This window comes from Euphorbia lathyris, chromosome 3 (genome assembly GCF_963576675.1).
Source record: "Euphorbia lathyris chromosome 3, ddEupLath1.1, whole genome shotgun sequence".
In the NCBI taxonomy this organism is placed as follows: domain Eukaryota; kingdom Viridiplantae; phylum Streptophyta; class Magnoliopsida; order Malpighiales; family Euphorbiaceae; genus Euphorbia; species Euphorbia lathyris.
In genome coordinates, this window is record NC_088912.1 from 50,878,717 (window position 1) to 50,891,177 (window position 12,461).

General features: G+C 33.2%; 1 protein-coding gene across 1 annotated transcript; it reads right to left on the reverse strand.

The window, feature by feature from the left end:
- Positions 1-260: 260 nt before the first annotated feature.
- LOC136224388 (lysine histidine transporter-like 8) lies at positions 261-3,196 on the reverse strand. The gene is made up of 5 exons (XM_066012718.1): positions 2,483-3,196; positions 2,232-2,368; positions 1,729-2,156; positions 984-1,115; positions 261-883 (listed from the first exon to the last, which is right to left on the reverse strand). Exons 1-5 carry the CDS (start codon positions 3,016-3,018, stop codon positions 398-400), a joined length of 1,719 nt encoding a protein of 572 aa, XP_065868790.1. The 5' UTR covers positions 3,019-3,196; the 3' UTR covers positions 261-397.
- Between the last annotated feature and the right edge of the window lie 9,265 nt (positions 3,197-12,461).

Here is a 12,461-nt window from a genome sequence, read left to right on the forward strand (position 1 = left end):
TTGGACCATTTTAGACGTTAGGGGTAAAATTGCTCCTGACCCAAAACGTTAGGAGTATTTTTTGCACCTTAACCCTTTAATAAATAGATATACAGTGTTTAGTATTTTAGAAAATGTTGGAAAAACATTTTCTGAATATATATTTATTTTGTTTTATGGTATTTAGCATAAAATCCAAATGTTTGGTATTATTAGTATAAAAATGTTGTTTTGTTATGTTTAGATGAATTCTTCTATTCAAATTGAGCAAAGTTTGTAAATGAACATAAAGAATATACATAGTTTATTAGTTTATAATTTCCTTCGGAAAAAACAAATCTCACAACACAAAAAAAGAAGAAGCTAGAATTATACATGAGAGAGAGAGAGAGAGAGAGAGTCCCTAGTAAGAAACTAACTACTGAGGGTTAAAGAAGCTGAGTTTAGTGCCAGTGTTAATAACAACATAAATACCAGCAGCAATCTGAGCAAAACTAAGAGCCACACCAAAGAGACCAAGTCCCCAATTAAGGAACCACATTGGACTATATACCTTTGGTTTTTTCATCTTAAGCCACATAAAACATGGATATGCTAATGTTGCTGGCAATGCTAATCCTCCAATAAGACCAGCTACACTTCCTAAAGATGGAGCTGCCACTGCTACAAAGAAGCACAAAAATCCAAATACTGCTCTTATAATTGCCCTCAACCACCATGGGCATGCCTCCTTCTTTCTCCTTGTATACATCGATTCTAAATCATCATACATTGGCATTCCGTAGATTTGGAATGAACTTAGAGCATTAATTATCACAAATATGCTTGTTAATCCTAGTATGAATCTTGACGTGTCTCTCCCATGGTACGCAAATAAGGCTTGTAGCATTCCACCTTGAGGTATCTGCAATTATTTAACTTCAAAATTAAGGTTTTGAAATACTAGTTTTTTTTTGTAATAGATAAACATAAGTGAAAATGAAGAAAGAAAAAGAAATTAGTACCTTTTCACCGTATGCCCAATATCCGCCAATTGCGAGGGGAAACAGACACATGGCAATAAGTGCATATGCAACCTTGGCACCCTTCCACATGGGCACTCGTGATGGATGCTTCTCACTCGACGGCATTGTAGCCTGTCATCATCATTTTCCATATAAATTACTTATCTTGTATACTCCAAAACAAACACAGTATTTTAATTGTTTATTTTAAGCCAGTCAATCAACAATTTAATTCCTATTAAGTCAATTTTCCACGCAAAGAATGAAGAATATATTAGTATATCAACACAAATTTTGAACAAGCATACCATGATGTCATCCAATTAAAAATATTTACTTAATATACTCAGATCATATAAAAAGTATTTCCAATTGATAAATTTTTTAACTGTTTAATTATATAAATAAGAAGTATATCACAAAAATAAATGAGGGGGTTAGACTTAGTCCTAAATATGAAGCCAAACCCCAATATCAGAAATTAATTATGTGATAATTAAACTTGTATATATATAGTATGGCAGTAGGTAACATGTGAGAAGAACGTGGATTTTGGGTAACATGTGTAAATGATTGTTTTGCAAGTTTTAGCATGAGATTCAGAATCAAATTTTGCCAGAAAGGAGACAGCAAATTAAGACAGTAAAAAAAGAAACAATGAATTAAACAAATGAGGTTTGAGATTAGAGTTAATTAAAACTAAGTCAAATATTGGTAAAAAGGGATAAAATGGAATGAGTTGTACCTGTATCTCAAGAATGAGATTGTGACCTCGGAAGGCAAAAGCAATGATGCCAAGGGCATTAAGGACATCAAAAAGTCTCTCAATGTCTGAAGAAGCAGGAATAGGGTTGTATGAAACACCTGGTAATTTACCCTCAGCAACTGAAACTCCCCATAAGATTGTGACATATCCGACTGCTGTAATTGCTCCAATTAATGATACTCCAGCTATGGAGTTCAAATTTGGTAGCTGAGACAGAAGAACCGCTGCACAAGTAAATACTAGGTACCACTCCACTGTTGTCAATGTTTTCATATTGCATGTCTCTCCACATACTGTCTGGAAAAATAACTTTGAAGTTGATCCTCCTATTATTATCAACGCCAAACATGTCCCTGCTGACAGATACAAGATCGGAAACATGGCTAACCACTTTGACCACTTTTCACCTGCGCATTTATTCAAATTCAAATTGAGATTCAATTCGTCTTTAACAAATAACAATCATTTAACCAAACACTTACCAAAAGTGGCATTTGCGAGCTGCATATATCTGCTAAATCTTATGCCATGTTCGGTAGATTCATGGAGCTGTACTAGTATGAAAAGAGTGTATAGTTGCCATAGGAATGTTAATGTCAAATCAATGATTCCCCATGCCCTGTAATTCAAAACAAATTAAGGGGATTAAATCATATATATGATGTTACAAATTGAAGTTGTACAATAATATATTTCATATAACTAAATTAAATAAATTTATACGAGAACATACCAACCAAGAGTGGTGAAAGCCACGGGGAGGATAAGTGCTTGAACACCAATCCCAGAGCAAAGACAGTGAAAAGCTGCGTAGTATGCGTTTCCATTTCTGGACTCAGTAATTGGAAGCCACGCATCTTGAGGGTCAAGCTTAGTAAGATGAAGAGCCCTTCTAATAGGACTACCTAGAGGGGTAATAAACCGAGGCGTTCTGAGCCTTGGTGTTGAGAATTTAGGGGTTCCAGTTCTGGGAGTTCTGTTTGCGCTTGCTGGTCCTATATGATCACCTGCACCCGCGGAGAGCAATGATGTCCGCGACAAAGACGGAGAATGAAACTGAGAAGGAGGAGCTGATATTGGTGGTGTGTAAACTTGTCTTGATGGGGAGGCTGGGCGTGGTGTTGTGGCCGCTGAGGCTGTTGTTGGTGTTGCAGCCCTGGAGGCTGGCCTTGGTGTTGCCGCAGCAGAGACTGCTTTTGGTGTTGTAGCCGCCGGGGAGGCTGGTCTTGGTGTTGTACAAGTGCTTGAAAATTCAAAGCCGTCAGCCATTTCTGTTTTTCTCAGATAGCAGCTTCTTATTTTCAGCTTTGTACCAAGATAAAACTACTAAGCACTTAAGTATATAATACGGAGAGTGTTGCTACTTTAATACTAGTATTGAGAAATTGGTGTAGTAATTTAATTAGGGTCTTATTCTTATAAAGAGTGTACAAAGAAGGAATTTTTTATTTGCATACAATGCACGTTGAATAATTTATAGAAAAAATAATATTAAATGTGTAGCTAGTTGCATTTACAAACATAGAAAGAGATAAAAGCAGCCAACCAAATCCAAATATAAGGCATCTTTTACTTATTTAATGTCATATTACGGTCCTAATAAACTAATTGACAAAAAATTTGTCAAAATTTGACACCCATATGAATGCAGCCCTTTTAAGACCAGACTTGGAATTAGTCTCAATGCTAATGAAAACGTAGGCTGCTTAGCTGGGGATTTTTTTCAATGTCTTTCCTGGTTAATACTTTGCTGAAGATAAATTCTAACCAAAGACTTTTTGATAAAACTTAAACTTTTATCAAAAAATTAAAATTAAGTGTTAAAGTTTTAAATACTGAATATTAAATAATATAAAATGTTTGATAAATATTAAAAAAATAAATATTGAATTAAAAATATTAGTTAATAACGTTCGATTAAACTAAAATATTTAAATTGTGAATTATCAAATAATGTTAAATCTAATAAACATTAATTTTAACTGTTGAAACTGGTTATCAAACAAGGTCTTAATCTGCGATCGAAAAGCAAACCTGATAAATAGAAAAGTATCAACTTTTTACCCGTTATGTCCAGGAAATTTGAAAGCCTAATCAACACAACAATAAAATAAGACCTAATGGTCCAAAACTTCAAGTTTAAATAGTTAAAATACAATCAAATTTATGTTTCAAAAATCAAAATTTCTTAGCATGTCAGCTGTCTATTAGCATATCTTTACTTCAACTCTAGCAATCTTTACTGCACTTTAGCTCTCTGCAAATCTTGTAAATTTAGTTTTTCAATTATAGTTAGAAATCAAAATATTTTAGCTATTGATTTACTTCTTCTGCATTAAATTCATTTTTTTTTCTTTTCAATAAGAGAAATTACAGATTTGAAGTATTAACATAATCATCTGATAAGAAGTCAAAGTGCACTTTAGATCAAATAATCAAACTTACAGAATTACATTCATTTCATACTCGATTACTCACGCATAAAGAAAAATCTCCAAAGAGATAACAATGCAAAGAAGCAACAAAAGGCAGCACATATGAACAAGGAAAGAAAAAAGGCTCACCTAACCCCCTTCTCCTTTTATACTACCTTAGAAGTAAGGGAAGCCGTGAGCGCCATCATTACTAACAAGTAATGATCAAGAATCATTAATTTCTCCTGACACACCCCCTTAAAATACGAAGAATCGTGACATGTGGCAAACAAAGACGAACCCTCATCAACTTGAAAGGTGCCCAAACACACAAAAAATAAAATGTGATTTGACAGTTGCATCACGAGCAGACTAAGCGACGAGTAAATAAACTGTCAGGAGCCTACACAACCTTCTTATCATTCATTCGTTTCTTAAAAAATCTAAAAATTACCAAAGATCAATCTCCTCCTTCAACTTATCAAGAATCAGCAAGTACAATGTTGTCCCAAGTCAATACTTTCTCATCCTAAAGAATGATAATTTAGACCTGGGAGGACATATGATATAAGGTGAATATAAACTCACAACGTGGCAATTAAGAAACCCAGACCAGTGTCCGGAGAAAGGGAACATGTGTCGTCTCCATAACCAAACTTGACAATATACAACTCCATATTAGAGACTTCGACTTAGAAACTCTCAAAAGACCCAGTCAAGGATCCATCTGCTACAACAATCACGTCTGATCCCGTGAATCTCGATCCTAGTGTGCTTGAGGAATATCAGATCCCGATACATGAACATACGCTTACCTATCAACAGGTGACACGTATCACACCCCGCTCTTTAACTCTTACCCATCTTCTCTAATCTGATGGGCAATCTAAATAGAGTAAGCTTAAAAAAAAGTAAGCTCAACTTAAAATACATTGCTTTATTCATTCATTAATTTCGCAGTACAATTATGATTTACTGTTATGTTTACATTTCAGTCCTACTTCAAATTGACTTGGCATCAGTGCGGGTTAGCTGGACCACTTTTTTTTTTTTTTTTTTTTTTTTTCCAATTGCAAGTCTTCAAGCAGATTTTAAAAATCCAACCACATTTTATTATATATATATATATCACAGCCGTCCAGGTGGTTAAGAGGTCAATTTTAGGGTTTTTAGCAAGTACATATATATATCTTAAACTAATTATATATTTGTGAAGAATGGAATCATATAGAATTTTATTGGTACAAATGAAAGAGATCTTCGAAATTCCAAAATGTAATGTGCTAAATTACCGTCAAGCTTTGGACCAATTATCTTTAAGTTGACTTGTCACGAGAAACTATTGCATTCATTGTATATGTATGTACCAGTTCTAGTGCATAAATAATTAATAATGTTTTACCATACGACTGGAATAAACTCATAGAAGTTTCAACAGCCTTATACTGTGCATATCATCTTGTTACAGTTGCGTTCACATGGACCCTGATGACAATGTAAATTTGATCATTCACCGTTAGATCTAGGCGGATTAAATAGAAGCCTTAGAATGTTTTGAATCTCCACTTTAGGATTTTAATCCGTTTAGATCTAACGGTGAATGACCAAATTTACGTGATCATCAGGGTCTTTGTGAAGACTTGCAATATGTTATTCCACATGAAGTGTTGGAGAAAATGTTTAATCCTAATTTAGGATCTATTTGATTCAATGGTTAAATAACTATTGTCCTGCTTAATTATTTAGTTGTTTGCTGTTAACTGGTTGATAATTAGTATTTGATAAAAATGTAATAAATTATTATTATGAATGTGTTAATATGAAAATGTTTTAAATTAATTAGTAAATAAATTATAAAAGTAAGACATAAAACATATTTTATGAACTTATTAAGAATAATTTTTCCTTTTAATTTTTTTTATCAGAATCATATAAGCAAATAAAAATTTATGAACATCTTTAAAAAGAAAATTATGTTTACATTAAAAAAAATTAACAACTATTATTTTATAAATTTAACCAAACATATCATAGGTTTTTCAATTTGAAACAATAATAAAAGAAAAGACCTTTTGATCAAGAAACAAACATCCCTAATATATCATTTTCACATTATTTGAGAAAATATATGTTATAATCATTTATAATTCTAATTAATTGATAACATATATCTAACATGGATGAAGGATGATTATTTGCTTGACTTTTTACATGTATAAATGTTTAAAAATAATTTAGAAATCAAATCGGATTGTTTCTTTTGTCAATTTAATTGTAACCTTTATAATGCAATTTGTCATGAGACAAATAGTCGGCTCATGATAAAGATGGATGGAGCAAGAATAGAGTAAATAGGTTAAATTAACTCATTTGCTTAAACATGCATGAGAAAGTTTAACACCTAAACTTAACCAAATATGATATAATATAATACATTTAAGGGAAAAATATAAAAATAAACTTTGTGGTTACAATTTGATATACTCATCTGTGAGAGAAGAGAGAGAAAGAAAAAAAAATAAATTATAGAGAGATGAGTAGAACTCAGACATGAAAGATAAGGTAGTCACGAACAGTCAACTGCCATAAATTCCTCTCCAGAAGTGGACTTCGTTCCAATTCCTATCCCACCTTGTAGTCGATCAGGTTTTCCGGTTAGCGAATCCCTCGCAAGTTGAGAAGATAGGTCAAGCTTAAGACTAGGAGTTTCCACTGGAGTTGGAGGTGGGATAGATCTCGTTCACTCTTGAGTTGAAATCTGAGGAGTGGATTAAGATTCCGACGCTTGAGGGACTGATTTAGGAGTCATTTCTTTCCGGATAGGCGAGAGTTTCGCGTTATGAAAATCCACGCGAAGCAACTGGCCGTATTGTATGTCCCAATTGTCATTTAGCCAATAAACCGGTAGATATTGAAGTTCCAGTATCTTCTTTCTGTCCGTCGGTCGGTAAGGGCATCAGCAGAATCTTCTGTTGGTTCGCCTAGGTCTAGATTGTTAAAGGGGGTTAGGAAAATTTTCATTTTTTATTTTAGGATTTATTTATGATAATTAGATAATAAGGGGGTTAATTTATAAAATAAATAAATATAAGGACCAACTTAACTCTTTTCCCTTTCACTTTTAACACATGTAGTCAATTTGGTATGTGTTTGCTAACGGAATGAAGTACATTGTACCATTTTGCAAACTTTTAAACCACATGGGTATTGTTCGAAAACAGATGTAACCACAAGATTTAATTTTATACTTTTCCCTAAATTTAAGTATCGTGAATTAGAAAAGTTATCTCCTTCTCCTCTTGTTGTATCGTCGTCGCCTCCACTCTCCCCCCACCCTCTTTGTTCTGCTCGCTCGTTCTTAATTAGTGGATCATCGTACCTCCTTTTACTGTGTCAGTGTAGTTGACTTGTGACTAGTGATAGACAATCAAGGTTCGTTCTTACGATGCTAAGGTGCACGTGGCCGGTTAACCAGTCCATTAAGGTTAATTTGGTTAGTTAACCGATCCGTTAAGCTTAATTTGATCGGTTAACCGATCCATTAAGCTTAATTTGGTCGGTTAACCATTCGATCGGTTTTTTAAAAAAACACTAAACATACACTAGTCTACTAAATTTGATTTACCACTGACCAGTTAACCAATTATTTCGGTCGATTAACCTTTTCTTTCGGTTTCTAACCATTGTTAAATAAAAATAAAAATAATAAAAGAATTCTAATTTTATTGTAACTGGGACGGCGGGTGTAGACACTGAGTCGGATGACCTATGACGAAAACCCACGATAAATAGTTGAGACGGTTGATTCCATTAAAGGAGTAAAAAGGAAAAATCGCGGAGAATGACGTTTGCGAGTCCCACGAGCGAACTTAATTTCTCCCGAAAAATATTCCGCCAGGCACCCTCGTTGTGTTTATAGGTGGGAGAAACCCGGGAGGGGGGGAACCTCACCCGAGTGGACGCCAGCGTGACGCCCCGCGGAGGGGGCATTGCCTAGGTGACGCTCGCCGCGACGCCCCGCAGCTCGGGCGTTGCCGCAGACGCCGAGCGCGGCCCTAGGGCAGGACGCCCAGCGGGGCTGGGCCTGCCCCCGGCGGAGACTGGGTACACGCCCAGCAACCGCTGGGCGTACATCCAACGTCTGTTGGGCATAAGCCCAACAAACATTCGACGTTCTCCCAACCGTTGGGCGTACGCCCAACATTGGGACGCGCGCCTATAAAAGGTGCGGATCCCAAGGCATAGAGGGGGGAATTTTTGCAAAAAATTTTTTTTTCTAAAAATTAAAACTTTGGATAAAAATTAAAATTTAAATATTGGACCAAAATACTAAAAAACCATAACTCGTGGAATCAACCGACTTTGAACTGTCAATACCGATTCAAGATGTATTATTCGAGGACTAGACTCGTTTAATTTATTTATTTCATTTTTATTTATTTATTGCATTTATTTATTTATTCTTATTTATTTATTTAAATTTCTGTTTCGCATTAAATAAATATTTGACTTCGATTTTAAACTAGAAAACCCCGTTTTAAGTTCCAATACGAACCGTGACCCGATTTAAGAGTAGTTCGGGACTAAAATGTTGTAGATCCATATCTTATAAAACCTAAACTTCATCGTTTGGGTCCCTAAAAACGAGCTATGACCCGATTTGGGTAGCTTAGGGACTAAAATGAAGCTTTTGAATAGATATAACTTCTTTTAAAGTTTTGAAATATTTAAAGGACTGTTTTGGATATTTTCTACTTTTTCACCTACATTATTATCTATTCTTTTATTCCATTATTAATAAGTGTATATATGTATATTATAGTTTATAACCTATATCTTGTGCATAATATCACATTTATATTATTTGGGAAGTTATATTATATTTTCATATATTTCCATTTCTGGTTTATATTTCATTATTTACACTATATATTATATTATCGTATTTTAACAACTTGTTTTGGTTTTGACAAATGTATATTGTATATATATTAAGGTTAAGATAAGATCGGGTGTGATACATTTCTTATGGTGTGACAAACCTTATTGTGTGACAATGACTAATTTTGTAATTAACCAAAAGGAGGTGGAAAATTTGTAAATAAAAGGAAAGTGAAAATTATTTTATTTTTTTTCTTTAAAATGCATTTTCCCAACTTTTACAACCTTGTTTTTCAAAAAATTTTATACCATTGGACTCGTCTTAATTAGACGGTCATTTTAAGATCCCAGAAGCTTGGGTAAAAAAAATTCCGGTGAATGGAATCCGGCGATCTGTTTTTCTGTGAGAAAAAAATGTCCAGAAAATTCTCAAAAAATTTCAGAAAATGTAAAACATTATTCTGAGAAATTTTAATTCTTGAATCAAAAAGATATTCCTTACGGTTTAGTCCCAAATCAACGGAATCCGGCGGTTAGATGAGCGTTTTCCGATAAAAAAACCCGAAAGTGCCCAAAAAATTCTCAAACAATTCCAAAAAATGTAAAACATTATTTGTAGAAACTTTAATTCTTGAGTCGAAGTAGGATTTCTTACGGTTTAGTCCCAATAAAACTGTTTCCTTAATTTTATCCATTTTACATCCTTCAACAATTTATTGGGTCAAAACCGTAAGAAATCCCGCTTCGGCCCAAGAATTAAAGTTCTTAGAATAATGTTTTACATTTTTTGAAATTTTTTAAGAATTTTCTGGACATCTTTTTTTTCACCAGAAAACGCACATCCGGATTCCGTTCACCGGAATTTTTTTTACTTGAGCTTCAGGGATCTTAAAATGACCGTCTAATTTAGACGAGTCTAATAGTATAAAATTTTTCGAAAAACGAGGTTAGAAATGTCGGGAAAATATATTTTAAAGAAAAGAAATAAAACATTTTTCTGTTGAAACAATATAAGTATTATGTTGGAACAAATGGTACACTGATTTGGAACAAATGGTACACTGATTTAGAACAATGTAAGTAGGACAAAAAACGTGCCCAGAAAATTATCAAAAAATTCCAAAACATGTAAAACATCATTTTAAGAAACTTTAATTCTTGGCTCAAAGCGAGATTCCTTATAGTTTTGACCCAATAAATTGTTGAACCATGTAAAATGGATAAAATTAAGGAACAAGTTTTATTGGAATTAAACCGTAAGAAATCCCGCTTCGACCCAAGAATTAAAATTTCTTAGAATAATGTTTTATATTTTATGAAATGTTTTGAGAATTTTTTGGGTACTTTTTTTCTCGCCAGAAAATGGCCACCCGGATTCTGTGCACCGGAATTTTTTTTACTTGAACTTCAGGGATCTTAAAATGACCGTCTAATTTAGACGAGTCTAATCGTATAAAATTTTTCGAAAAACGATGTTAGAAATGTTGTAAAAATATATTTTAAAGAAAAGAAATAAAACAATTTTCTGTTGGAACAATATAAGTATTATGTTGGAACAAATGGTACACTGATTTGGAACAATGTAAGTAGGACAAAAAACGTTTCCAGAAAATTATCAAAAAATTCCAAAACATTTAAAACATCATTTTAAGAAACTTTAATTCTTGGCTCAAAGCAAGATTCCTTACAGTTTTGACCCAACAAATTGTTGAAGCATGTAAAATGGATAAAATTAAGAAAAAAAATTTATTGGGACTAAACCGTAAGAAATCCCGCTTCGACCCAAGAATTAAAGTTTCTTAGAATAATGTTTTACATTTTCTGGATTTTTTGAGAATTTTCTGGGCACTTTTTTTCTCGCCGGAAAACGTCCACCGGAAATTTTTTAATTGAGCTTCAGGAATCTTAAAATGACCGTCTAATTTAGACGAGTCTAATAGTATAAAAATTTTCGAAAAACGATGTTAGAGATGTCGGAAAAATGTATTTTAAAGAAAAGAAATAAAACAATTTTCTATATACTCTCTTTCATTTTATTTATAAATTTGTCACCTTGTCATTTTTAATTATCATCAAAACTACGTAGTTTTGTTATGTCACACAATAAGCTCATTGTCACACCCTAACCCCTTGTCACACTGGATCTCACCCTATTAAGGTTTTTATCTATATGTATATTATATATTTGGGACATGTATATTCCATCTATTTACTTTTTATTTTCATTTGACTATTTATATGTATATATACTATTAATTTCTTATTAAACTTATATTCACATATTATATATCCTATTTTCTTGATTTCTCATTTAAAACCTGTATGCTTATGTATATGATATCAATGTAGAAAATTAAGGCTAAGGTATAGCAGCGGAAATATAAAATTTTAGCCTACTTCCTTTTAACCATAGGATCCGTTAATCGTTATTTCATATAAAGAGGGATAAGAAGAAATACCTTTTGAAGAACAATCTACCGTTGTTAAAGAAGCGCCCACAATTCTTCTCCGAGTTCCCAAGCACGAAGTATAACATGGTGAGGTTAAGTTAGAATCAACCGTATGAGATGCAACCAAAATAGATTGCCTCTAATTAACCAACACAAGATCAAAGAGAAAGAAAGATAGATGAAATTAATCGATCGATGGAAGCAGTATGAATTCTTGTCCACGAACTAGGGGATGCGAATTCACTTTCTCTCTCTAATTGTATGTTTCGAAAATCACAATGAGGGGAGGGGTTAGGCTTATTCGAAATTCATGTAGTAGGGGGTATATATAATAACTTGTATCTAAACCCTAGTTAGATAGGAATAGGTTACTTAATAGGAATTCAATTCGGAATAGGATTCCCAATTATTATCTTATAATACATCTAATATATCTAGGATAATAATAAATAACCTAATTGGATAATAATAGGAGTATATTAATCTAATTAAAACTCCTAACTTAATTATCTCTTAATTAATTTAATTCATAAACCTAATCAAATTAGGATTAATGGAATTAAAATAATTCCTTATTTATTATATATAAATTTCGCCCCCCCCCCCCCTCTATTTAAATGGGCCTTACTGGGCTCAATTGGGCTTCCATTTATTAATGACATCCATCTCTCTTTTGGTTCCAAGTCTTATGTGTGATCCATTAGGTTCTTACTACTTCTGGCCGTATGCAACTATTAAATTAATTTCTTCAAAAATTATATTTAATCCTTGCATAACGGAATGATGTACTGAGTATGTTATTGGCAAGTCTGTAATCATTCCCCCAGAGTCCGTTAAGAAGACAGGTTGATTCTGTCGTTAACCCTTCCATATTAGTTACAGTATAATTCGATCCTTTATCAACTACATCCTTGAACTGAATCTTATGACTATGGGTGATGTCAAGTCACATATAGCGAGACGTTCA

Excerpts from the sequence above, each read along its gene's own strand:
- LOC136224388 (XM_066012718.1), bottom strand. The coding sequence starts at position 3,018 with ATGGCTGACGGCTTTGAATTTTCAAGCACTTGTACAACACCAAGACCA. Across the intron at positions 1,116-1,728 it reads ATCTCATTCTTGAGATACAG|GCTACAATGCCGTCGAGTGA; the intron begins GTACAACTCATT and ends TGATGATGACAG. Across the intron at positions 884-983 it reads ATTGGGCATACGGTGAAAAG|ATACCTCAAGGTGGAATGCT; the intron begins GTACTAATTTCT and ends AAATAATTGCAG.